The 23,873-nt window shown below is 43.0% G+C and overlaps 1 protein-coding gene across 8 annotated transcripts in view; it reads left to right on the forward strand.

The window, feature by feature from the left end:
- CSNK1G1 (casein kinase 1 gamma 1) overlaps positions 1-23,873 on the forward strand; it is a 171,008-nt gene that overhangs the window by 67,187 nt on the left and 79,948 nt on the right. For all 8 annotated transcript variants that reach the window (XM_075897483.1, XM_075897479.1, XM_075897485.1 and 5 more), the window contains one exon: positions 23,723-23,763. In XM_075897483.1, the coding sequence (XP_075753598.1) occupies positions 23,723-23,763 (41 nt within the window). The remainder of the gene's footprint in view (positions 1-23,722; positions 23,764-23,873) is intronic.

Here is a 23,873-nt window from a genome sequence, read left to right on the forward strand (position 1 = left end):
CACTTAGGAAGGAACAATCAGTTCCATACATACAAGATGGGAAGCGACTGTCTAGGAAGGAGCATGGCGGAAAGGGATCTAGGGGTCATAGTGGACCACAAGTTGAATATGAGTCAACAGTGTGATGCTGTTGCAAAAAAAGCAAATATGATTTTAGGTTGTATCAACAGGTGTGTTGTAAGCAAAACTCGTGAAGTCATTCTGCCGCTCTACTCTGCACTAGTTAGGCCTCAGCTGGAGTACTGTGTCCAGTTCTGGGCGCCACATTTCAAGAAAGATGTGGAGAAATTGGAAAGGGTACAGAGAAGAGCGACAAGAATGATTAAAGGTTTAGAGAACATGACCTATGAAGCCAGGCTTCATGAACTGGGCTTGTTTAGTTTGGAAAAAAGAAGATTGAGGGGGCACATGAAAGCGGTTTTCAAATATCTAAAAGGGTGGTCAAATATTGGAATAAATTGCCAAGGGAGGTGGTGGAATCTCCCTCTCTGGAGATATTTAAGAACAGGTTAGATAGACATCTGTCAGGGATGGTGTAGACGGAGCGTGGTCCTGCCTTGAGGGCGGGGGGCTGGACTCGATGACCTCTTGAGGTCCCTTCCAGTCCTATTATTCTATGATTCTATGATAAGTGTTACTACCTGATTGCCCAGGTTTAGGTACCTGTCAAAGAGTATGAGAACTTTGGGGCTATCTGTAGGAAAAACAAACTTACTGTTACCCCTGCATGGAGGATGAAAGTGCAGAGTTTTCCTGGCACTGCTAGAGAATGCATACCAGGACTAAAGCACTGGAGATGGGGTGTCAGAGGGCCCTGTTCAACTGCAACAGACCTGGAGTGCCAAAGTAGTGTGATCCCAGAAGCAGCTACATTGGAAGTTCAGGGATGTCATTGTGCAGCTGACTGCCCATAGGACAAACGTGCAGATCAGTGATCCAGCATCAGCAGGTAGTTCTCTAGGAGAGCTTGTGGTCTGTCTTCAGAAACAAATCACTAACACCAGTGTTTGAAACCTAGATGTCTCGTGGCATTAGTAACCTTGGGCACTTCTTTAGTTGGGGCATCAGCACTAGATTTAGGCATGTTAGTCATTTATAGAGCCAGTAAGTGATGTCACACCAAATGATTCATAGATTTCAAGACCAGTGTGAGGACACTATTAAATATTTGTTCCCTAAGGAGGTGATTATAAACTCTGATGATCATCCCTTAACCTACTCTTTGCTTAACTACATTGATCGAGCTCCTTGATCCAACACTGAGGCATGTTTTCCAGTAACTTAATCATTCTTGTGACTCTTCTCTGAATACTTCTCCATTTATCAACAGCCTTCTAGAATTGTGGGTATCAAAACTGGATACAGCAGTGCACCAGTTTCAAATAAGAGGTAAAATAATCTCTGCCTCCTACCTGGAATTTCCCATCTATGTGCCTTATGATCGCATTAGTTCTTTTGGCCATACCATCTCACTGATAGGGTTGCCAGATGATTGTACAAAATTCTGAACTCCCCACCCCCCAAAAAAACTGGGAAAAAATTCTGTTGGGGGGGGGGGGGGCGAGAGAGGGGAGACCAAAGCTGTCAAACAGGGGAAAAAAAACAAAACCATAACAGAATTGTGAAACAAAAACAAAGAAATTTTTTTAAAGGATGCTGTCCCTTTAAGACGGCCACCATCTTGGGTGCCATTTTTAAAACCCTGCAGCTCCCTGCTCCAACCTGGTAAGCACAAGGGGCTGGGGGGAGATCGCAGGAGCAGCTTCGTGAGCCACACTTTTGGGGGTCGAGCTGCATGTGGCTTGCAAGCCGCAGGTTGGCCACGTCTGGTGTTGAGGGAGGCATCACGTGGCCAGCTCCCGGGTTTCTGCTGGTCACGTGGGCCAGAGTAGTGTGTGCTCTGCTCCCAGCCTGGTGCTCCCCTAGTGTGGCGCCCAGCAAGTGCCCCCTTTAACCCCCCTCACTACAACTCTTCTGCCCTCCTCACTCACCTGCCCCCACCAGATGCAGCAGGGGAAAATTGTCTTCCGTTCGATGGAAACAGGAAATACCAGACATTTCACATGTCCAGTATTTCCTGTTTTTTTTGTTGTTGTTTTTTTTACTGGATGGAGCCCACAAATACCGGACTGTCCAGGTGAATACCGGACTGTCCAGGTGAATACCGGACACCTGGCAACCCTACTCACTGAGAGCTTGTTGATTATCCACCACAGCCTCCAAGTCTTGAGTGACTGCTTCTCAGGATTGAGTCCTCCATACTGTAAGTATGGCCAAGATTCTTTGTTCCTAGATGTACGTGTTTACACTGTCATATTAAAACTCTGGTTTTTGATCCCAACTTGCCAGACGATTGCTGTATCAGTGACTTGTCTTTATTTGCCACTCCCCCATTTTTGGTTCATCTGCAGTCTTTATCTGTGTGTTTTTTCTAAGTCGCTAATAAAAACGTTAAGTAGCATAAGGGCCAAGAACCAATTTCCTACTGGAAACACATTTTGAGATCTATCAGTTACCTGGCTTTTAACCCATTTGATTTATGCCATGTTAATTTTGTCATTCTAGTTTTTAATCTGTCACATGATACCAAGTATCTAAATCAAACTTTTATAAAAATCAAGTTAATTTGATTCAGGTAGGGTCCATTTTCTATAAACTCTGCTAATCAGCATTAATTAATTTCCTTTAATTCATACCTGTTCGGGGAGCATGTGTAAATGGTCACAGCCCAAGACAGGTGGATACCTCTCAAGGCTATTCTACACATCAGCTTGCTGGAACTTAGGGCAGTGAGATTTGTTGCTAATTGCTACCGTTGATTGGGGCAAACGCATAAAGATCATGATGGACAACATATGCACATTCTATATCTGCTGACAAGGTTGTACCTGACTGCATATTTCAGCAATGGGGCATCTTGTTGTGGCCTGGAACAAGAAATGTACACAGGTCTTCTCCAGACACGGGCTGTATCTCCAGTGCTTGTGGGGATGTTTTCTTCTTCCCTAGTCATCGGGTCTTCTGTATGCGTTCCTGCCAACTCCCCTAATATCCAAAGTTCTGATCTTGATAAAGACAAGGCCAGGGTTATTCTTAGAATAATAGTCCCAACATGGTTCAGACAGATGCGGTTCCCTTACATCATTCAGTTGGCTACTTGCTCACCAGATATTCTCCAGACTGCCCCTTACCTTCTTTCCCAAGGAAGTGAGTAGGTCCTTCACCTCAGTCTGTGTTCTTTGCCTCAAAGCGTGGCTGATAGTTAGTTCTCAGGATTAGAAACAGAAGTGGTAAAGAGAATAGTATTTCCCAGCAGAAAAGTCACTGAAGATTCAGCAGTGACCTTAGAATTTAATATCTTAGTGTTTAATATCTTCATTGCTGTCAGATGCTAACGGCGCTCAATATCTGGCAGCTGTTTCCCAATAGAGTTTTTCCATATTTGCTCCCCCAATGACAGTGAGGTTCCTCAAGGGAATTGGAAGATGCTTTCCCTAGGTCAAGTGGCCTATCCCAACATTAGACCTGAGTTTTTCTTAAATGTTTTACAAGACCCAGTTTAAGCCAATGGCTACCTGCTTCCACTTGTATTTTTTTAGTGAAGATGGCTTTCCTGGTAGTCATGTCTACTTGATGAGTTGGAAGTAGGAGCCCTTACGGCATGCCCCATGCCAATAGGATATTTTTCAAAAACAATGACAGCACTTTGAGCATACATCTTCTAGCCTTTACCCTAAACCTCAAGTAGTAAGAAAGAGCTGCTACTTTAGTCCCACCAAGTTAAAAAGGTCAGAGCCCTCATGACACTGTGTAATCTTCCAGAAAGTCTTCCAAGTCCTTCGTGCATCTGTGTTCTAGTACACACTGACTTGTATTGAGCAAAGTGATGTTTTGGCATTGTTAATTAACTAATCCAGACACCTAAAACTAATTACACATTTGTCTAGGAAGTAATATTTGTTGAATGGACCATAAACTGGACACTGAATTGGAGAGTACGCTTATACAATTTGGGGTTGATTGCTAGCATTTTATTGGACAGAACTGGAATTCAAATGACTTCAACAAATTAGAAAGCTGGCTAGCAATGAAAGAGGAAATTCAATGAAGTGCAAAGTACACCACTTAGAAAGGACAATCAAATCCCCACCTTTAAAATGGGGAATAATTGACTTAGTGGTAGTGCTCTTGAAAAGGATCTGGGGATTATAGTTTCACTTACTGAATGAGCCAACAATGTGCTACCATTGTGAGAAGTGCTAATACCATTCTGGGGTGTATTAACAGGGAGGGCTGCCATATGTAAAAAACAGGAGGTGATAACACTGCAGTACTCTGCGTTGGTGAGGCCTCAGTTGAAATATTGCGTTTATTTATGGGAACCACACTGGGAAAGATATGGAGAAACTGAAGAGTCCGGAGGAGAGTAACACAAGCAATGAAAGCTTTAGAAAACCTGACATGAGGAAAGTTTTATTTAAAAAAAAAAAAAAAAAAAAAAAGCAAAACAAAAAACCTCAAAACAACAATTAAAAAGGAGCATGTATCGTCTTAAGGAAAGATGACTGGGATCCAGTAAGTTTTGAAATGTGTTAAGGGCTATTACGAAGATGTTGATCACTTGTTCTCCATGTCTACTGGCCCAAGGAGAATAACTAATGGACTTAAACTGTGGCAGGAGACATCAAGATTAAATATAGTCTCTAGCTATAATGATAGATGAGCTCTGGAATAGGTTTGAGAATACCCATTTGCAGAGGTTTTCAAGAAAATACCTGTCAGGGATGGTATAGGTTTAGTTGGCCTGTCAGCACAAGGAGCCAGACTTGATGACTTCTCAAGGCCCCTTCCAGCCCTACATTCCTGTGATGCTAAATTATGCCCTAGGACAAGGTGTGTTGTTTTTTTGTTTTTGTTCTAGAACATGTCTGTAGAATGTCTTGGCTAGTATTTACCAATTGGCAATTAAACAGTTAAAACAGGACCAGAAACTCTAAACTAGGTATGGCTTTAGAGTAGGGGTGTGAATGGGTAATCTAACTGGTTATCTAGGAGAGGCCCCCTGCCTGCTGCTCCACCCCAGAAGGGTTGCTGGCTTCCAGCCCGTGTGGGCTGAGAGCTGGCAGTCCCTCTCAGCTGCTGCTTCTAACCCCATGCAGGCTAGAAGCTGTCAGTCTAATGCGGAGCCAGAAGCAGCCGGGTGGTGCAGGGTCCACTCTATGCCCTGCCTGCTTCTCCCCCCCTCCCCCATTTAATCAGTTAAGCTCAACATTTAACTGATGAACTAATGGAATTTTGCATCCCTACTTCAGAGACCAGGATCTCATTGGCACATGATAACCGGAGAGGGAAGGTGTCTTGAACTCTAGTTCTCAACCCTCTGCAATTTCCCCTCTGTTGAAGGGTATTTTGATGCAGGGATATCCATTTTGCCTTGGTCCCATCTGGACTACTTCTGTGGCATGCTGAAGTGAGATGTCATGATGCATATACAGTGCTAACAGAAGGCCGATACATTTTAAAATTAAGCCTGGGTCTAGCTATACTAAATAAAACAGATATGAACATTGAAAGTTTCCTAACTTGCTCAAATCTGAACCAGTTTTGGTGACTGAGGGCCATTATTGGGTCAAATTTTAAGTTTCTGCTGCTAGCCATGGCTCTAGGAGAGCTCTTTTTTTTTAAATGGCAACTAAATGATGATGGCTTCTACTTCTTTTGTAATATTGGAACCAATTGTTGGGTCACATGTCAAACTAAACAGCACTCTCAGCTTGCATAGCTTGGTGTCCCTTAAAATTACAGGTGGTTAGTGTTTACCCACCATGCAAATGTGGAGTGGGATTGGTCAGCTAGATGGCTGTTCTTCTTGTAATAGTTGTACATATCTGGAGAGAGATGTGCTTGTACACTGTTAGGAGTGAGCAGGGTAGGCGTATCTATTAAGAAGCTTTTCCAAATGAATGCTACTAGCCTATTAAAGAAATCATTTTTAATTTTAAAATTGTATAGCTCATTTTGTGAAGCTGAATACAGCAAAAAGTGATGCCGGCTTAAGCCAGCTCCCCATGCATGCAGGCTTTAGAGGAGCCTCATGTGGAGGTGCCTGTCCCTCCACTCTGCCTCTAATACAGAGGCAGCAGTGTGGGGGAAGAGGGATAGGCAGGAGCTGGTGCATGCAAGGAGTCAGCTTTCAAGTCTGCTCCCAGTGCATATTGGCTTCTGCTTAGCCTCCCCCCCCCCCCGCGCCCTACCCCCGCTGCTGCCTGTGATAGAGACAGCAATGGGGAGGGGGGAATGGAGCTGATGCTCAGGGTAGAAGCTGGCTCCCCATGAGCACAGGCTCCTGCTTGCTTCCCCTCTCCCCTAGTGTATAAATATGTAACACGTAAAAAATTCATCAGTTACACGTTTACATAAATACACGCATTTTAATATCCTTAATTTGGATCGGTCTAAATGCTAAATCATTTTGCCCATCTAGGCTGAAGGATGCCCTTGAGAGAGAGTTTATTTTAAAAAAACTATAGGGTTGTAAAGCATAGATGTCAGAACAGCAATCAGGCACCATGTTAGAAAAGTTGGATCATTTCTCCCTTGCACGGCATATGAATCCCACATCTGATCCAGTCTATAAAAGTGACAGGTTTAAAAAAACTGTCCCAGATTAAGGCATCAGAGATGGTTTTGGAACAAACAGATACATTTTAAACAGCATTAAGTCATCAGGATCAGCTGGTATTCACCTAAGAAGGAACTCTTGTGCAGCGAAATAGCAGAACTACTAACTTGTTTGTAACCGACCACTTAAATCAGCCTTTATCAGCTGGCTGGAGGATGGATAACGTAATGTATGTTTTTCAAAAAGGCTCCAGGGTAATCCTGGTAATTTAAGACCAATGTGCCCAGATTCAGTGCCAGGCAAATTGGTTGAAGCTGTAATAAAGACAAGAGTGATCATACATATAGATCAATGTCATTGGTTGGAAGAGTCAACATGACTTTTGTAAAGGGAAATCATGCCTCATTGATCTATTACCTTGGGGGGATCAACAAGCATATGTAAAAAGGTGACCCAGTGGACACAATATATTTGATTTGCAGAGAGCCTTCGACAAGGTCCTTCATCAAAGCCTCATAAGCAAAGTGAGCAGTCATGGGATAGAAGGGACGGCAGTCTTATAGATCAATAACTGTTTAAAAGCTAGGAAACATTGAGTAGGAATAAAGGGCCAGTTTTCACAGTGGAGAGAGACAAATATCAGGGTCCCACAAAGATCTATATTGGGATCTGTGGCAAAATTTTGCGGATGATACAAAATTTCTTAAGATAGTTAAGTCCAAAGCTGTGTCTACGAAGAGTTACAAAGGGATCTGATAAAACTGGGTGACTAATTTCATGTGACATTTTCTTGTATATTCTTCACAATACATGAACTAGGGTCACCCAGTGAAATTAGTGGGCAGCAGGTTTAAAATAAACATAAGGAAGTACTACTTCATGGGATGCACAGTCAGTCTGTGCAATTCCTTGCTAAGTCATGTTGGGAAGGCCAGAATTATAACTGAGTTCAAATAGGAATTATCCTCCATTAATTTTTCTAATCTTATTAATGGCTGTTAGCCAATATGGTCAGGTATGCAACCTCATGCTCCAAGTGTCCCTAAACTTCTGACTGCCAGAAGAAGGTACTAGATGACGGGATGGCTCTCTCAATTTCCTTCTGTTCATTCTTTCTGAAGCATCTGGCACTGACTACTGTCAGAGTGCAGGGTTGGACTCAGTATGGCCAGTCTTATAATATGATTCCATGACAGGTTTACGTGTCTGCCTGTTAGCATTTAACTGGTTTGCAATGAAAAAATGGCCTTCAGATTATTTTCTCTCCATGAGAATTGTAGGACATCTACATGGCTCTGTACACATTTTTAAAAAGACTGTACCTTGATTATGCACCATTTCTGAACAATGTTTACAAGTTTGATCACCTCACTATAACCCTTTAGCTATTCTCCCCCCCCACTTCCCAATTCCAGTTGGAATTGATAGTGATTTCAGAATTTTCAGATCCTTTCTAAGACCATGAGAAGGACTGGAGAAGTTAGTCCTACGTCCTGGTCTCAGACAGCTTTACTAATGTTCAATAGTTATATTGCTCAGTCTAATCTCAGAGGGATCACTTGTATTAGGGCCTATAGTTTCAGGAGTAATGCAAACAGTCTCTACCCAAAGAGTGCGTAATCTAAATCTCTCAAACATTTTAAATACTTAATTGTTTGTTGCTGTTTACTTCCTACTTAGCCACACAATTTATTTGTGTAGTCATTTCTAGTGTTCAGACCATGGAAATCAATAACTAATTTGTATTAAATATTAAAATTTAATACTTTGCAAAAACTGTAGAAATCCATCTACAACGATTATGCTATTTGTATTTTTCAGACTGGTGCTTTCAGTCCATCTCTGATATGCCTCATGGCTTTTCTCTAACATTTCCTTCCTGTCAGGTTCTTTAATTGCGTTCTGAAATGGTCAAATTTGGGTAGCAATTCAGTCAGTCTTCTGAGGAAAACTTGAATCTGAGTTTTTTAGCTTCTACTGCCCTTGTGCCAGTTGCAAGTACAGTAAAACCTGTGGTATCCGGCACACTTGGGGATTAGGGCATTCCGGTTATCTAAAAATTCTGGTTATCTGAGGGTCCCATCAACCTAGGAAAAACCAATGGACAATAATAGTAAAACTCATGTTTTTAATATTGGTAGTTTTGTAGTTTGAGGCAGTTGGTCTCACATTTCTATTTTGAGTTAAAGATGATTAGTACTTAATTTTTTATTTAAGACAATCATGGTAAACCAAGCCAGGCCTGTGTACCTGAAGATGTGACAGTATTGTGGCTGGTGGCAATGCCGGTTAACAGTGCTGGATAACAAAGGTTTCACTGTAAGAAATAGCAGTATTCTTCCAGTCCTGAGAAGATGAAAATGTAGCAATTTAAATAAAGACTATTTAATGCACTATTAAAATAATCATTGTTTTAAACTAGGCCGTGGATCTCTAAATCTAATTTTAAAATCTGTGCTAGTGCAACTCTAAAATCTACATATTAAGCATCAACCCAAACATTGAAAACACACTGATCTTGTGAACACTTGAACAGGTCTGTAGCTTTAGTTACATGATCCATTGACTGCACACTGGGTAGTCCTACTGAAATGTTAAGTGTTTGCAGTGTTATGGAGCTAAACGTTCATTATTCATAATTAATGTTGCATGTTACCTTCCAGATGCTCAGGAAAGCAGGGTGCTGTTCCAGGATATTGCTGTAGAGCCTCAAGCTTAGATATCAATCTCTGCATGGTAGCAATCAGATGTGAAAACTCTGGAACTGAGATGGTGCTTTCTCTTGATTTCTGCTTCCCACCTCTGTTTCCTGGGTGTTATGAGTGGTGGCTTTGGACTTTCTGTGCTTTTCTGAAGCTCTTTGAGTGGGATGTATTTGCTCTTTTACCCATTGTCTAGCTTGTTTCTTCGTGTTTCTGTCCCACATGAACAGAATATAAGAAGGGCCAAAGGTCCATCTAGTCCAGTATCCTGTCTTCTAATAGTGGCCAGTGCCAGGCGCCCCAGAGGGAATGAGCAGAACAGGTACTCATCAGGGAATCTCTTGTCTTCCATCTCAGCTTCTGATAAACAGAGGTTAGGAACACCATCCCAGTCCATCATGGCTAATAGCCATTGATGGACCTATTGTCCAAGAACATAAAAATGGCCATACTGGGTCAGACCAAAGGTCCATCCAGCCCAGTATCCTGTCTGCCGACAGTGGCCAATGCCAGGTGTCCCAGAGGGAGTGAATCAAACAAGTAAGGATCAAGCGATCTCTCTCTCCTGCCATCCATCTCCACTCTCTGAAAACAGAGGCTAGGGACACCATTCCTTACCCATACTGGCTAATAGCCAGTATGGACCAACCTCCATGAATTTATCTAGTTCTCTTTTAAACCCTGGTATAGTCCTAGCCTTCACAACCTCCTCAGGAAAGGAGTTCCACAGATTGACTATGTGCTGTGTGAAGAACTTCCTTTTATTTGCTTTAAACCTATTGCCCATTAGTTTCTTTTAGTTCCCTCTTTTGGGGGGAGGGATAACTCAGTGGTTTGAGCATTGGCCTGGTAACCCCAGGGTTGTGAGTTCAATCCTTGCAGAGGCCATTTAGAGATTTGGGGCAAAATGTGGGTGGTACTTAGTCCCCTGCCTTCACAGCAGGACAGGACTTGATGACCTTTCAAGGTCCCTTCCAGTTCTAGGAGATAGGCAATCTCCATTTATTTAATTTATTTAGCCCCTAGTTCTTATATTATGGGAACAAGTAAATAACTTTTCTTTATTCACTTTCTCCATACCGCTCATGATTCTATCTACCTCTGTCATATCCCCCCTCTTAGTCTCCTCTTTTCCAAGCTGAAAATTCCCAGTATCTTTAATCTCTCCTCATATGGGACCCATTGAAAACCCCTAATCATTTTAGTTGCCCTTCTCTGAACCTTTTCTAATGCCAGTATATCTTTTTTGAGATGAGACCACCACATCTGTACTCAGTATTCAAGAGGTGGGCGTACCATGGATTTATATAAGGGCAATAAGATATTTTCAGTCTTATTCTCTATCCCTTTTCTAATGATTCCTAACATCCTGTTTGCTTTTTTGACTGCTGCTGCACACTGCGTGGACGTCTTCAGAGAACGATCCACGATGACTCCAGGATCTCTTTCCTGATTAGTTGTAGCTAAATTAGCCCCCATCATATTGTATGTACAGTTGGGGTTATTTTTTCCAATGTGCATTACAGGCAGTTCCCGGGTTACGTACAAGATAGGGACTGTAGGTTTGTTCTTAAGTTGAATCTGTATGTAAGTAGGAACTGGCGTCCAGATTCAGCCGCTGCTGAAACTGACCGCCAGTTCTGACTTACATACAGATTCAATTTAAGAACCCCAAGCGTCCCCTAGTCAGCTGCTGCTGAAACTGATCAGTGGCTGATTCCAGGAAGCCCGGGGCAGAGCAACTCTGCCTGGGGCTTCCTGTAGTCAGCGCTGGTCAGTTTCAGCAGCGGCTGACTTGGGGACACCTGGGGCAGAGCTGCTGGGGTGCTGCTGGGTTGCTCCAGTAGCACCGCTCCTCGGCGCTACTGGACCAACCCAGCAGCACCCCAGCTGCTCTGCCCCAGGGTCCACAATAAAAGCCTGGTCTGCTGGGGGGGGGGGGAGGGGTGGCGGAACACTAGCTGCGCCCCCCTCCCCCCAGCAGACCAGGGACACGGGGAGCAAAGCCTCAGAAGCGCGGGAACCCGCCGCGGCTGCGGCTTTGCTCCCAGTGCCCCTGGTCTGCTAGAGACGGTCCCCAGCAGACCAGGGGCACCGGGAGCAGCTTTTCTCGCCCCAGAGGTCGAAGTGGCGGGACCGGTGCCTGCGAGCTCAAGGACGAGAGAGCCCCGTTCGTAAGTGCGGATCCGACATAAGTCGGATCCGCGTAAGTCAGGGACTGCCCGTACTTTACATTTATCCCCCATTAAATTTCATTTGCCATTTTGTTGCCCAATCACTTAGTTTGGTGAGATCTTTTTGAAATTCTTCAGTCTGCTTTGGTCTTACTAAACTGCTCAAGGTGGTTATCATTTGCAAACTTTGCCACCTCACTGTTTACCCCTTTCTCCAGATCATTTATGAATGTTGAATAGGATTGGTCCTAGGACTGACCCTTGGGGAACACCACTAGTTACTCATCTCCATTCTGAAAATGTACCATTTATTCCTACCCTTTGTTTCCTGTTTAACCAGTTCTCAGTCCATGAAAAGATGTTCCTTCTTATCCCATGACAACCTAATTTACACAAGAGCCTTTGGTGAGTGACCTTGTCAAAGGCTTTCTGGAAATCTAAACACTATATCTACTGGATCCCCCTTGTCTACATTTTTGTTGACCCCTTCAAGAAACTCTAATAGATTAGTAAGACATGATTTCCTTTTACAGAAACCATGGTGACTTTTGCCCAACAAATTATGTTCTTCTATGTGTCTGGCAATTTTATTCTTTGATTGTTTCAACTAATTTGCCCGGTACTGACGTTAGACTTACTGGTCTGTAATTGCCGGGATCGCCTCTAGAGCCCTTTTTAAATATTGGTGTTACATTAGCTATCTTCCAGTCGTTGGGAACAGAAGCTGATTTAAAGGATAGATTACAAACCGTAGTTAATAGTTCTGCAATTTCACATTTCAGTTTTCAGAACTGTTGGGTGAATGCCATCTGGTCCCGATGACTTGTTACTGTTAAGTTTATCAATTAATTCCAAAACCTCCTCTAATGACACTTCAATCTGTGACAAGTCCTCAGATTTGTCACCTACAAAGGACGGGTCAGGTTTGGGAATCTCCCTAACATCCTCAACTGTAAAGACTGAAGCAACGAATTCATTTAGTTTCTCCACAATGACTTTATTGTCTTTAAGTGCTCGTTTTGTGTATCAATCGTCCAGGGGCCCCAGTGGTTGTTGAGCAAACTTCCTGCTTCTGATGTACTTAAACATTTTATCACCCTTTGAGTTTTTGGCTAGCTGTTCTTCAAACTCTTTTGGCTTTCCTTATTACATTTTTACACTTAATATGGCAGTGTTTATGCTCCTTTCTATTTGCCTCACTAGGATTTGACTTCCACTTCTTAAAAGAGGTCTCTATCTCTCTCTGCTTCTTTTACATGGTTAAGCCATGGTGGCTTTTTTAGTTCTTCTACTATGTTTTTAAATTTGGGCTATACATTTAAGTTGGGCCTCTGTTATGGTGTCTTTGAGAAGCGTCCATGCAGCTTGCAGGGATTTTACTTTAGTCACTGTACCTTTTTAATTTCTGTTTAACTAAACGCCTCATTTTTGCATAGTTCCCCTTTTTTAAATTAAATGGCACAGTGTTGGGCTGCTGAGGTGTTCTTCCCACCACAGGAATGTTAAATGTTATTATATTATGGTCACTATTTCCAAGCGGTCCTGTTATAGTTACCTCCAGGGCCTCGCCTTCCTCTGTAGCATGGGGCACGGATCGCTTGCTGGAGGATTCTCTGCATCTTGGGGTCTTTAAACTATTATTTGAGGACTTCAATATCTGAGATATAGGTGAGAGGATTATTCCAGGGATGGGTGGGTGAGATTCTGTGGCCTGCATTGTGCAGGGGGTCAGACTAGATGATCATAATGGTCCCTTCTGACCTTAAAGTCTGAGTCTGTGTTACCTCTTAGACCAGATCCTGCACGCCACTCAGGACTAAATCAAGAATTGCCTCTCCCCTTGTGGGTTCCTGTACCAGCTGCTCCAAGAAGCAGTTGTTTAAGGCAGTGGTCTCAAAAGTGGGGTCCGTGAGACACAGAGCGCATGCCACCGCGCAACAGCTGAGAGGGGATACGACTGGTTTGCAAGACATCCGAGGGAGAGAATGTGCGGCGTGTTCAAACGCCCACGCAACAGCTGAGAGGGGAGATGCCTGGGCGTGCACTGATGTCATGGCCCGGGACTTTAAAACCACGCGGCCCAGCTCCAGGCCCGGCACTTGGTCTGGGGCCACAGAAGTAGCTGGGACTGGGCCCGATCAAGACTCAAACTGGAAGGCAGGGCGTGGGGGTGCGGGGAAAAATAGGGGGAAGGGGTGGAAAAGGAAGGGGCTTGTGCTGAGGGGAAGGGGGCAGGTCAGGAGAAGAAAGGGGAAAGGCACCAAGGGACAGCATGGAGGAGGAAAAATGCCAGGGAGCTAAGTGGAGACAATGAGGAAAAGGGCAGGAGGGGAGTTGTCAGTGAGAGGGGGGACAGTTGTCAGTGAGAAGAGAGGGTCAGGGCATTGGGGGCTAGAGGGAAGAGGGGGAGGTGCTGGGATAAGGCTTGAAAGAAGGGGTGGACATGAGGAAGGTGGGGATGGAGCAAGGCAGGTGTGAGGGCACAGGGCATGAGGGGAACGGGGGCAGAGTGGTGAGGGGGTGGGCATCAGGGAAAAAGGGGGCAGTCAGGGAAGGGGGAGGCACCAGGAGGGTGCAGGGGTAAGGGAAGGTACAGGTGCCAGGGGGTGAAGCAGAAGGGCAGACACCTGTAGGGGAGGGACCAGCACCAGGGGGGAGAGACAAGGCAGGTGTGTAGAGGGAGGTAGTTCACATGATCAGAGTGGGGCTACTAGAAGAGTGGGCACGGGGGGAGGGAAGGGCTGGTGGAGGGGGGCAGGTCACAGGAGGACTGGGGGCAGTGAGAATGGCAGGACTCAGGACACCAGAGGAGGGTGAGGGTAGTGAGGTGGCAGCAGGCATCAGGGGAGCTGATGGAGCAAGGGGAGGAGACATAGCAGCAGAGGGAAAAGGTAGAGGTTTATACGATATTTGTTAATAACTTGGGTGCCACAGTGGCACATCCAAACAAGCCACATGAACTCAGTACTGGTGCACAACACAAAATTCATTCTGCTCATGGGAGGAAACTGAGGGAACACTTCCCCAGCCTCTCTGCCCCCTCTACCCTGAGTTAATGTCACACAAATTGGGTTAATGCAATTGTAGGATAATTGCATGAGAGGGTTTGGTGGGGGCCAAACTAATCCCTATTGGTGGAGGATGGTGTGAAAAGTCCTTGGAAGAGTCACATGACACCTTTTAATTCTGGTCATGTGTCCATCTTGCCCTGAGAGTGTTACCTCCTGAGTCCTGGCTAATGGGAGTCAGGGGGTGTGGCTAATTGGGGTCAGGAGCATGGTTAACAGGGGTCAGAGGTGTGGCTAATGGGGGTCAAAGTAAATTTTTAAAAAAATTATAAAATAAAAATACATATATTTGGGGTGCATACTCAAATTTTTTACTGATGGGGTGCGCTATGAAAATAGTTTGGAGACCACTAGTTTAAGGTATTAAGCAATTCTGTGTCTGCATCTCGTCCTTTATTTTGATAGCCTCTCTAATCTCCCTTAGCATTTCATAGTCACTATTACTGTCCTGGTCAGGTGGTCGATAATAGATCCCTACTGTTATATTCTTATTAGAGCCAGGAATTACTATCCACAGCGATTCTATGGAATGTTAATTCATTTAAGAATTTTACTTCACTTGATTCTAAATTTTCTTTCACATATAGTGTCACTCCCCCACCCACATGAACTGTTCTGTCCTTCCGATATATTTTGCACCCCGGAATGATTGTGTCCCTTTGATTGTCCTCACTCCACCAGGTTTCTGTGATGCCGATTATATCAGTATCCTCCTTTAACATGAGACAGTATCCTCCTTTAGCACTCTAGTTCGCCCATCTTATTTTTTAGACTTCTAGCATTTGTGTACAAGCACTTTAAAAACTTGTCACTGTTTATTTGTCCTCTTCTGATGTGTCATTCTTTTTTGTTAACGTTTTTCGTCTGATCTGGCCCACACTTTATCCTCTTCCATCCTCTCCTCCTGACTAAAACCTAGAGAATCTCTATCAGTAGACTCTCCTCTAAGAGCCATCTCTGTCTGTTCCTCGTACTCTTCTGCACCAATCGACTTTCCCACATCTTAGTTTAAAACTGCTCTGCGACCTTTTTAATATTAAGTGCCAGCAGTCTGGATCCACTATGGTTTAGGTGGAGCCCATCCTTCCTGTATAGGCTCCCCCATCCCTAGTTTCCACAGTTCCTTATAAAGCTAAACCCATTCTCCCTACACCATCTTCTCATCCATGCATTGAGACTCTGAAGCTCTGCCTGCCTACCTGGCCCTTCACGTGGAACGGGAAGCATTTCCGAGAATGCCACCATAGAGGTCCTGGATTTCAGTCTTTCCTAGCAGTCTAAATTTGGCCTCCAGGACATCTCTGCTACCCTTCCCGATGTCATTGGTACCTACATCAACCACGTCCACCGGCTCCTCCCCAGCACTACACATAAGTCTATCTAGATGCCTCAAGAGATCCACAGCCTCTGCACCAGGCAGTCAAGTGACCATACAGTTCTCCCAGTCATCACAAACCCAGCTATCTACATTTCTAATGCTCAAATCTCCCATTGCCTAGTTAGGTTTTTTTTAACTTTGCATTAGTCTTAGCCTTCACAATATCATCTGGCAAAGAGTTCCACAGGTTGACTGTGTTGTGTGAAGAAATGCTTCTTTGTTTTAAACCTGTTGCCTATTAATTTCATTTGTTGACCCCCTAGTTCTTGTGTTTGAGTAAATAGCTCTTCCTTATTTACTTTCTCCACACCAGTCATGATTTCATAGACCTCTAATCATATTCCTCCTTAGTTATGTGTCTTCAAAACTAACATCTCCTAAACTTTTATTAATCTCCCCACATATGGGAGCTGTTCCATATTGCTAATAATTTGTGTTGCCTTTTTCTGAACCCTTTCCAGTTCCAATATAGCTTTTGAGATGGGGTGACCGAATCGGCGCACAGTATTCAAGATGTTGGCATACCATGGATTTATATATATTCAATGTGATTTTTTTTTTTTTTTTTTTCCCTGTAGTGTTATCTGTCTCTTAATGAATTGCAACATTCTGTTACTGGTCTTTGCTGCTGCTACACATTGAGTAGATGTTTCAGAGAACTATCCACAATGTCTCAATTCTTTCTTTATGGCAATAGCTAATTTAGACCCATCATTTTATATGTATAGTTGGGATTGTTTTTTCAGTGTGCATTACTTTGCTTTTATCAGCACTACATTTAATCTGCCATTTTGTTGTCTAGTCAGCCAGTTTTATGAGATCCCTTTGTAGCTCTTCAATCTCCTTTAGATTAAATTGTCTTGAGCAGTTGAGCATCATCAGCAAATTTTGCCACCTCATGGATTACCCCTTTTTCCAGATCATTTATGAATCTGTTGAATAGGACTGGTCCCAGTACCAACCCTGGGAGATACCACTGTCTATCGCTCTCCATTATGAAAACTGAGCATTTATTCCTACTCTGTTGCCTTTCTTTTAACCAGTTACCAGCCCATGAGAGAACCTTCCCTCTTAGAGCTCACTTAGCATAAGAGCCTTTGAGTGTCAAGGACTTTCTGTAAATCCAAGTACATTCTCTAGTAAAAATGGGCAGATTGGGTCATACCAAAGGTCCATCTAGCCCACTGTCCTCTCTTCTGACTGTTCCATGCCAGGTGCACCAGAGAGAATGCACAGAACAGGTAATCAAGTGATTCCTTTCCTATCATCCATTTCCAGCCTATGACAGAGGCTAGGGACACCATTCCTACCTATCCATCCTGGCTAACAAGTATTGATGGACATATACTCCATGAATTCATGTGGTTCTTTTTTTGAACCCTGTTGAAGTCCTGGCCTTCAACATCCTCAGGCTATTATAAAGTAGATCCAATGTCTGACCCTGTTGCATACTACAAATATTTGAAATGTGTGCTAAAGATGACTAAAATGTAGAATATACCTGCGCTTTGTTGCATGGTGCACCATAAATGGAAAAGCATAATTTTAAACTATTCAGTCTTTTAAAATGTCTTTTATTGTATGGCTTATGTTTTGGTGGTCACCCAAATGAGACAAAATGGCCATCTATCAATTTGTGGATGACTGGCTGCTTATGGGCAGATCCAGTAAGTTGGTCACACTACTCTTGCTTTGTCTCCTAAAATTGTTGAGTGTGAAGTCCTATGTGACTCCCAATAAAACCATAGATTTTGTAAGAGGACCTCTGGACTCGCTCTTGATGTAGGCCCCTTCCTTATGAAAAGATCCCAGGGCATGAATGTCCTGATAAGACAGCTTACCATCTGACCATGGACCGTTGTCAAGAACTGTCTTTGCTCGTTACGCCTCATGTCTGCTTGTGCATATGTATTGCGATTAATAGAATCATAGGGTGGGAAGGGACCAGGAGAAGTTGTGATGGGCTAAGTCACAGAGATCCCTTTGAGACGGTCACCTGATGTGCTAATCCTACCACTGAGCCTGCCCATCTGCCCTCTTGGGCACCCTACTACCCTGTCCTGCTTAGCCAAAGCTCTGGTTTCCCTCAGTCTTGAGCAAAGTAACAGATACTGAGAACAGTTCAGCTCTGGGAAGTCTGTCACAGGGACTTGGCACAGCACCATGGTTCACTGCCCCAATGGGACCAAAACCCCAAATAAATCCATCGCATTATGCATAAAGCTTATACATTGTGATCTCATAAGATGTTTGTAGCCTTTATCAATAAAAGAGATGCATAGCTGTGGTGCAATTATTTACATGAAGTTTTATAATGAAAAGTGATTGTATTAAGTATAAAGTAGGATTTAAATGGTTGCAAGTAATGTCAGAAGATCCAAGTAACGTACTAAGCTAAACTAAAACAGATTTCACCGCTGTTTGTCAAGCCCTGTTAATGACTATAATAGCAAGTTTTTTCTAATGTCAGCCTAGGTCACCATTGCTGCAATTTAAGCCCATTGCTTCTTGTTCTATCCTCAGAAGTTAAGGACAGTAATTTTTCTCACTGCTTGTAAGAACCTTTTGTGTGTGTAAAAACTGTTATCAAGACCCCACTGTCTCCCCCCCCCCCAGACTAACAAACCCAATTTTAATCAATCTGCCCTGATCGTTCATGTTTTCTAAACATTTAGTAACTTTTTGTTGCTCTCTTCTGGACTTTTTCCAGTTTGTCCACATTTTTCCTGATGTGTTTCACCCACAACTGAACACAGTACTCCAGTTGTTGGCTAATCAGTGCAGAATAGAGTGGAACTGCTTGTTGTGCTTACAGCATTCCTTCTAGTGCAAGGTTATGCAACATGTGGCCTGCAGCCCATTTGTTTGCAGCCTGCAGTGCAGTTTGCGCTTATGTGGGGCTTAAGATGTGGCCTACAGGTAGGATCCTTTGAACACGGCCTCCACTGAGAGCACGCTACATGATGGGGAGTCATCTCCCAGGAGGGGTGAGCATTGAAAGATGCAAGCGGACAGACTGGCTGGAACAGACTGGTATAGGTTGTTGGCATTTCTAGTCCCCTGGAAGGTGGTGCTGGGAGTGCCAGAGCATTGTGGGAAGTGCTTTGTGTTCATGCTCGTCATTGTGAAAGAAGCTATTTGCGTATATATTTATATGTATCTGCAACCACACTTCAGTTGCAGCTCTCAGCATGAGCTGTGAGTATCATTGTGGCCCCTGGGGCTTTCAAAGTTGAGTAGGCCTGCTCTAGTGCATCCCTGAATGGGGTTCACCTTTTTTTGTAACAGTGTTACACTCTTGGCTCACGTTTAGCTTGTGTTCTACTAGGATTCTCCGCCCCCTTTCGGGAGTACTCATTCCTAAGCAGAGCCATCGTATCCATAGGGTGGTTCAGGGCAGCAGCCCATTCTAGGCCCCACGCTTTGGGGGCTCCCTCTGGTCGCTGTGCCCACTATCCTATAGATGGGTGTTGTGTGGGGTGGCATCGGGTTGCTCTGCCCCCACCCCGCACTGTGGCAGTGGGAGCTACTGCTCTGTACTGCTGCCTTCTGTTACCCACTGTGTGGCTTCTCCATGGCAGCAGGAAGCAGAGACCTTTGTACCAGTGGTGAAACCTCACCTTGATACACTCAGTACTTACTGGACTGAACTTATGGCCGCGTGTTCCATGCCATGCTATCCATGAAGGTTGCCTTTTTAGTTGCCAGACACGTGAGTGAATTGGGAGCACACGTGGCTGATCTGCCATGCATCGTATTTCATAGAGGCTTCTCTTGGAGTAGGTCTACACTGCAATAAAGCACCGTCAGCTAGTCCATGTCAGCTGATTTGGGCTTGAGGGGCTATAAAATGGCAATGTACATATTCACGTTCAGCCTAGAGCCCGGACTCTGTGTCCTTGTGGTCCCTGGGGCACTCACAATATGGCTTCTTAGCAGAGGGAGATGTACAGCTATATGCATCTTTGTACTAAAATCCAGCTTCTAAGAGTAGTCCTTGCATTCACATACAGAGAATACATCTGTGCAAATGCTGTGCCAGTGCAGTAGGAGTAAAAGTAGTATGCTCATCCTGTTATAGATAACCTTTAAATCCTCTTCTGTACCCAAGGACTGGAAAACAGCTAACAATGCCAATATTTTAAAAGGGCTCTAGAGGCGATCCTAGGAATTACAGACCAGTAAGTGTAACGTCAGTACCGGGCAAATTAGTTGAAACAAAAGTAAAGAATAAAATTGGCAGACCTGTAGAACATAATTTGTTGGGCAAAAGTCAACATGATTTCTGTAATGGAAAATCCTGTCTTACTAATCTATTAGAGTTCTTTGAAAGGGTTAACAAACATGTGCACAAGGGGATCCAGTAGATATAGTGTACTTAGATTTCCAGAAAGCCTTTGACAAGGTCATTCACCAAAGGCTCTTGTGTAAATTAGGTTGTCATGGGATAAGAAGGAACATTCTTTCATGGACTGAACTGGTTAAACAGGAAACAAAGGGTAGGAATAAATGGTACATTTTCAGAATGGAAATGGGTAACTAGTGGTGTTCCCCAAGGGTCAGTCCTAGGACCAATCCTATTCAACATATTCATAAATGATGTAGAGAAAGGGGTAAGCAGTGAAGTGGCGAAGTTTGCAGACGGTACTAAACTGTTCAAGATAGTCAAGACCAAAGCAGACTGAAGAACTTCAAAAATCTCACCAAACTGAGTGATTGGGCAACAAAATGGCAAATGAAATTTAATGTGGATAAGTGTAAAGTGATGCACATTGGAAAAAATACCCCCAACTATACATACAATATGATGGGGGCTAATTTAGTACAGCTGATCAGGAAAGAGCTCTTGGAGCCATCGTGGATAATTCTCTGAAAACGTCCACACAGTGTGCAGCGGAAGTCAAAAAAGCAAACAGGATGTTAGGAATCATTAGAAAAGGGATAGAGAATAAGACTGAAAATATCTTATTGCCCTTATATAAATCCATGGTACGCCAACATCTTGAATACTGCGTACAGATGTGGTGGTTTCATCTCAAAGATATACTGGCATTAGAAAAGGTTCAGAGAGGGGCAACTAAAATGATTAGGGGTTTGGAATGGGTCCCATATGAGGAGAGGCTAAAGAGACTGGGATTTTTCAGTTTAGAAAAGAGGAGACTGGGGGGGGGGGGAGTTATGATAGAGGTATATAAAATCAAGAGTGGCATGGAGAGGGTGAATAAAGAAAAGTTATTTACTTGTTCCCATAATATAAGAACTAGAGGACACCAAATGAAATTAATGGGTAGCAGGTTTAAAACTAATAAATTTCTTCACACAGTGTACAGTCAGCCTGTGGAACTCCTTACCAGAGGAGGCTGTGAAGGCTAGGACTATAACAGGGTTTAAAAAAGAGCTAGATAAATTCATGGAGGTTAGGTCCATAAAAGGCTATTAGCCAAAGAGGTAAAGAATGTTTGTCAAAGGCTGGGGATGGATGGCAGCAGACAAATCGGTTGATCAATGTCTTCAGTCCACTCCTCTGTGGGGCACTTGGCACTGGCCACTATGGGAAGACAGAACACTGGGCTAGATGGACCTTTGGTCTGACCCGGTATGGCCGTTCTTATGTTTGTAGACCTCAGCATTGAAAACCAGTGAAACAAGTCTTGTAACTTCTATCCGGATTCATGTTCCTAGAGGAAAATTAATTCTCAAAGCAGTTTTAGTAGCTTCTCTTGGTTCCCTGTTCTGCAAATACATTGTAACAAACTATAGAAAGTTTGCCTTGCATATCTTTTGGGTATGGTACAAATAAAGCATGGACAATCAGGAATATATGTACTGAACATGAAGGCTACCCAGACAATAACCCAGCCTGTGTAGGTATTATTGGTATCTTGCTAATTACTGCAGGGTCGATTTATTTAAATCCCCACTTTAAATAATTAACTTGAATTGTGCTTGGCATTTGTACTATTGTTATCTTTTTAAAGAGGTTGATTTTGATTGATTGGTAACCATTAAAACATGTTGATTTTTCAGTTTAAGGCTTGTGCGCGCTGTGGCACAGTGCGGATTGTCAGGGTGTGAATTGCAGAGCACAACAAAGTTGCACTAATTTCCCTATGTGGACACTTCTATCACCAACTAATTGGTGCCTGGTTGCTGTTAATGCAATCCTCTATATGTTAACATGGAGTAGAGATCTTTTAGTTTGCGCCAGTAGTGTCCACGTGGGATAGTTAAAGCACAGCTCTTTGGAGAGCTCTGCTATATCTATGTATCCCCATAGTTCACACTGCAGTGCAATGTAAATGTAGCCACAATAGAGCCTTTACACTTAATTTTGTGCTGCTCTTTTTTTAATTGGGAGAACACTATACAAATGTATTTAGTAGGGGTGTTAAATTGTGTTTAATCAACAAATGGACTAGTCAATGGAATTTCTGTTGAATAGTCAATAAGGGGGGAAACTGCAGAGCTGCAGTGGGGTTAGCTCCCAGCCCCGGGAGCTAACCCCACTGCCCTTCTGCTTTTTAAATGTATTCGTAGCAGCGGCTCTTAATACATTTAAAAAGCAGAAGTGCAGCAGTGGGAGGACTGGGCACGAACCAGGAATCAACTGTCCCAGCTTGCACCTAGTTCCCCGCTATACCTCTGCCTCCCCTGCCCTCTGCAGAGATGGTGCTGGGGGAAACCAGCTTTTAAGCTGGCTCGCCCCAGTACCGGCTCCTGATCCTGCTGATTGAGTCACTAGTTGACTATGTGATAAGCTTAGGCTTATTGGATAGTCGACTAGTCGCTTACATCTCTAATGTTTAGGCAATTAACTGACATTATTCAGATTTCTAATTGTTATTGGTTTTATTTTAGATGACCATGACTAATGCATATCTTAATTCCTAGATTAATTTTTTACTTGTAATTTGTCAAGCTCTGTTTGGATGGAAATTCCAATTCAATTAAATGTATAAAAACAATATATTAAAAGTTTTAATTAAGAAAAAAGTGTAACATTTTTTTTATCACAAACTTATCAGGTTGTTACACCATATTTTACATGTAAAACTTATCAGACAAGGGTAGTACAGTATCTGTAGTTAGTGAATTGAACTTGTTTTGGGTTGCCAAGTCATTAGTTCTAAAACCTTAAGTTTTAGATCTCTCCCTCTCATCTATTTTATTCTTAGACTGGAAGAGGAAGACAAGCTTTTCTGCTTTTTCTACTCTCATTGGTTTCTTAACTTTGAATGAACTAGCCATTGAGCTAAAATAGCTGAATAAATTGAAATCAAGAAAATATTCACTGCAGTTGCAGAAGAGGCTAACTTCTGTTAAAAGCTGATTTAGCTCTTCAGCAGCCTCTGGTTCAAAATGCTTAGTCAGGGTCTTCCACCAGTTCAGTGGTTTAACTTTTAGTTAAATGGGAGCAGATGCATATTGGTTAACATTTGCAATAGATGATCGTATCCTTAGGTTTAATATCAGCTGTCATATTCTTATTTTAATTTTAAATTGGTTTCTTTTCTAAAAAGCCTTTTATAAGAAAATCAAATTTAACTAAAAATTTCATTTGGTTAAAAACCATTATCTCCCCTAAATTAGTCCAGACTGTTACTGGTGTAGCCTGGTGAGCTATAATACTTACTATGGATTATGAGTAATTGTACCTAGGTTTGGTTTGTTCATGGTACTGTCTGAATTGCTCATAGGTTTTTATCATGCACAATTCCTGAGGCTAGCAATACTGTCTGTCATACTTGTGATACTGAAAATCTTTCTCTCTTTCACAGGGAAAAATCTCTATACCAATGAATATGTAGCAATCAAACTGGTGAGTAGAACTTAATGGTTATATACCTAAAAATATTTTGACCATTGCAAATATCATGCATGGGGGCAGCTTTTTCATCCTACGTTTATTTTTACTGTATTCTGGTTGAA

This window comes from Pelodiscus sinensis, chromosome 14 (genome assembly GCF_049634645.1).
Source record: "Pelodiscus sinensis isolate JC-2024 chromosome 14, ASM4963464v1, whole genome shotgun sequence".
In the NCBI taxonomy this organism is placed as follows: domain Eukaryota; kingdom Metazoa; phylum Chordata; order Testudines; family Trionychidae; genus Pelodiscus; species Pelodiscus sinensis.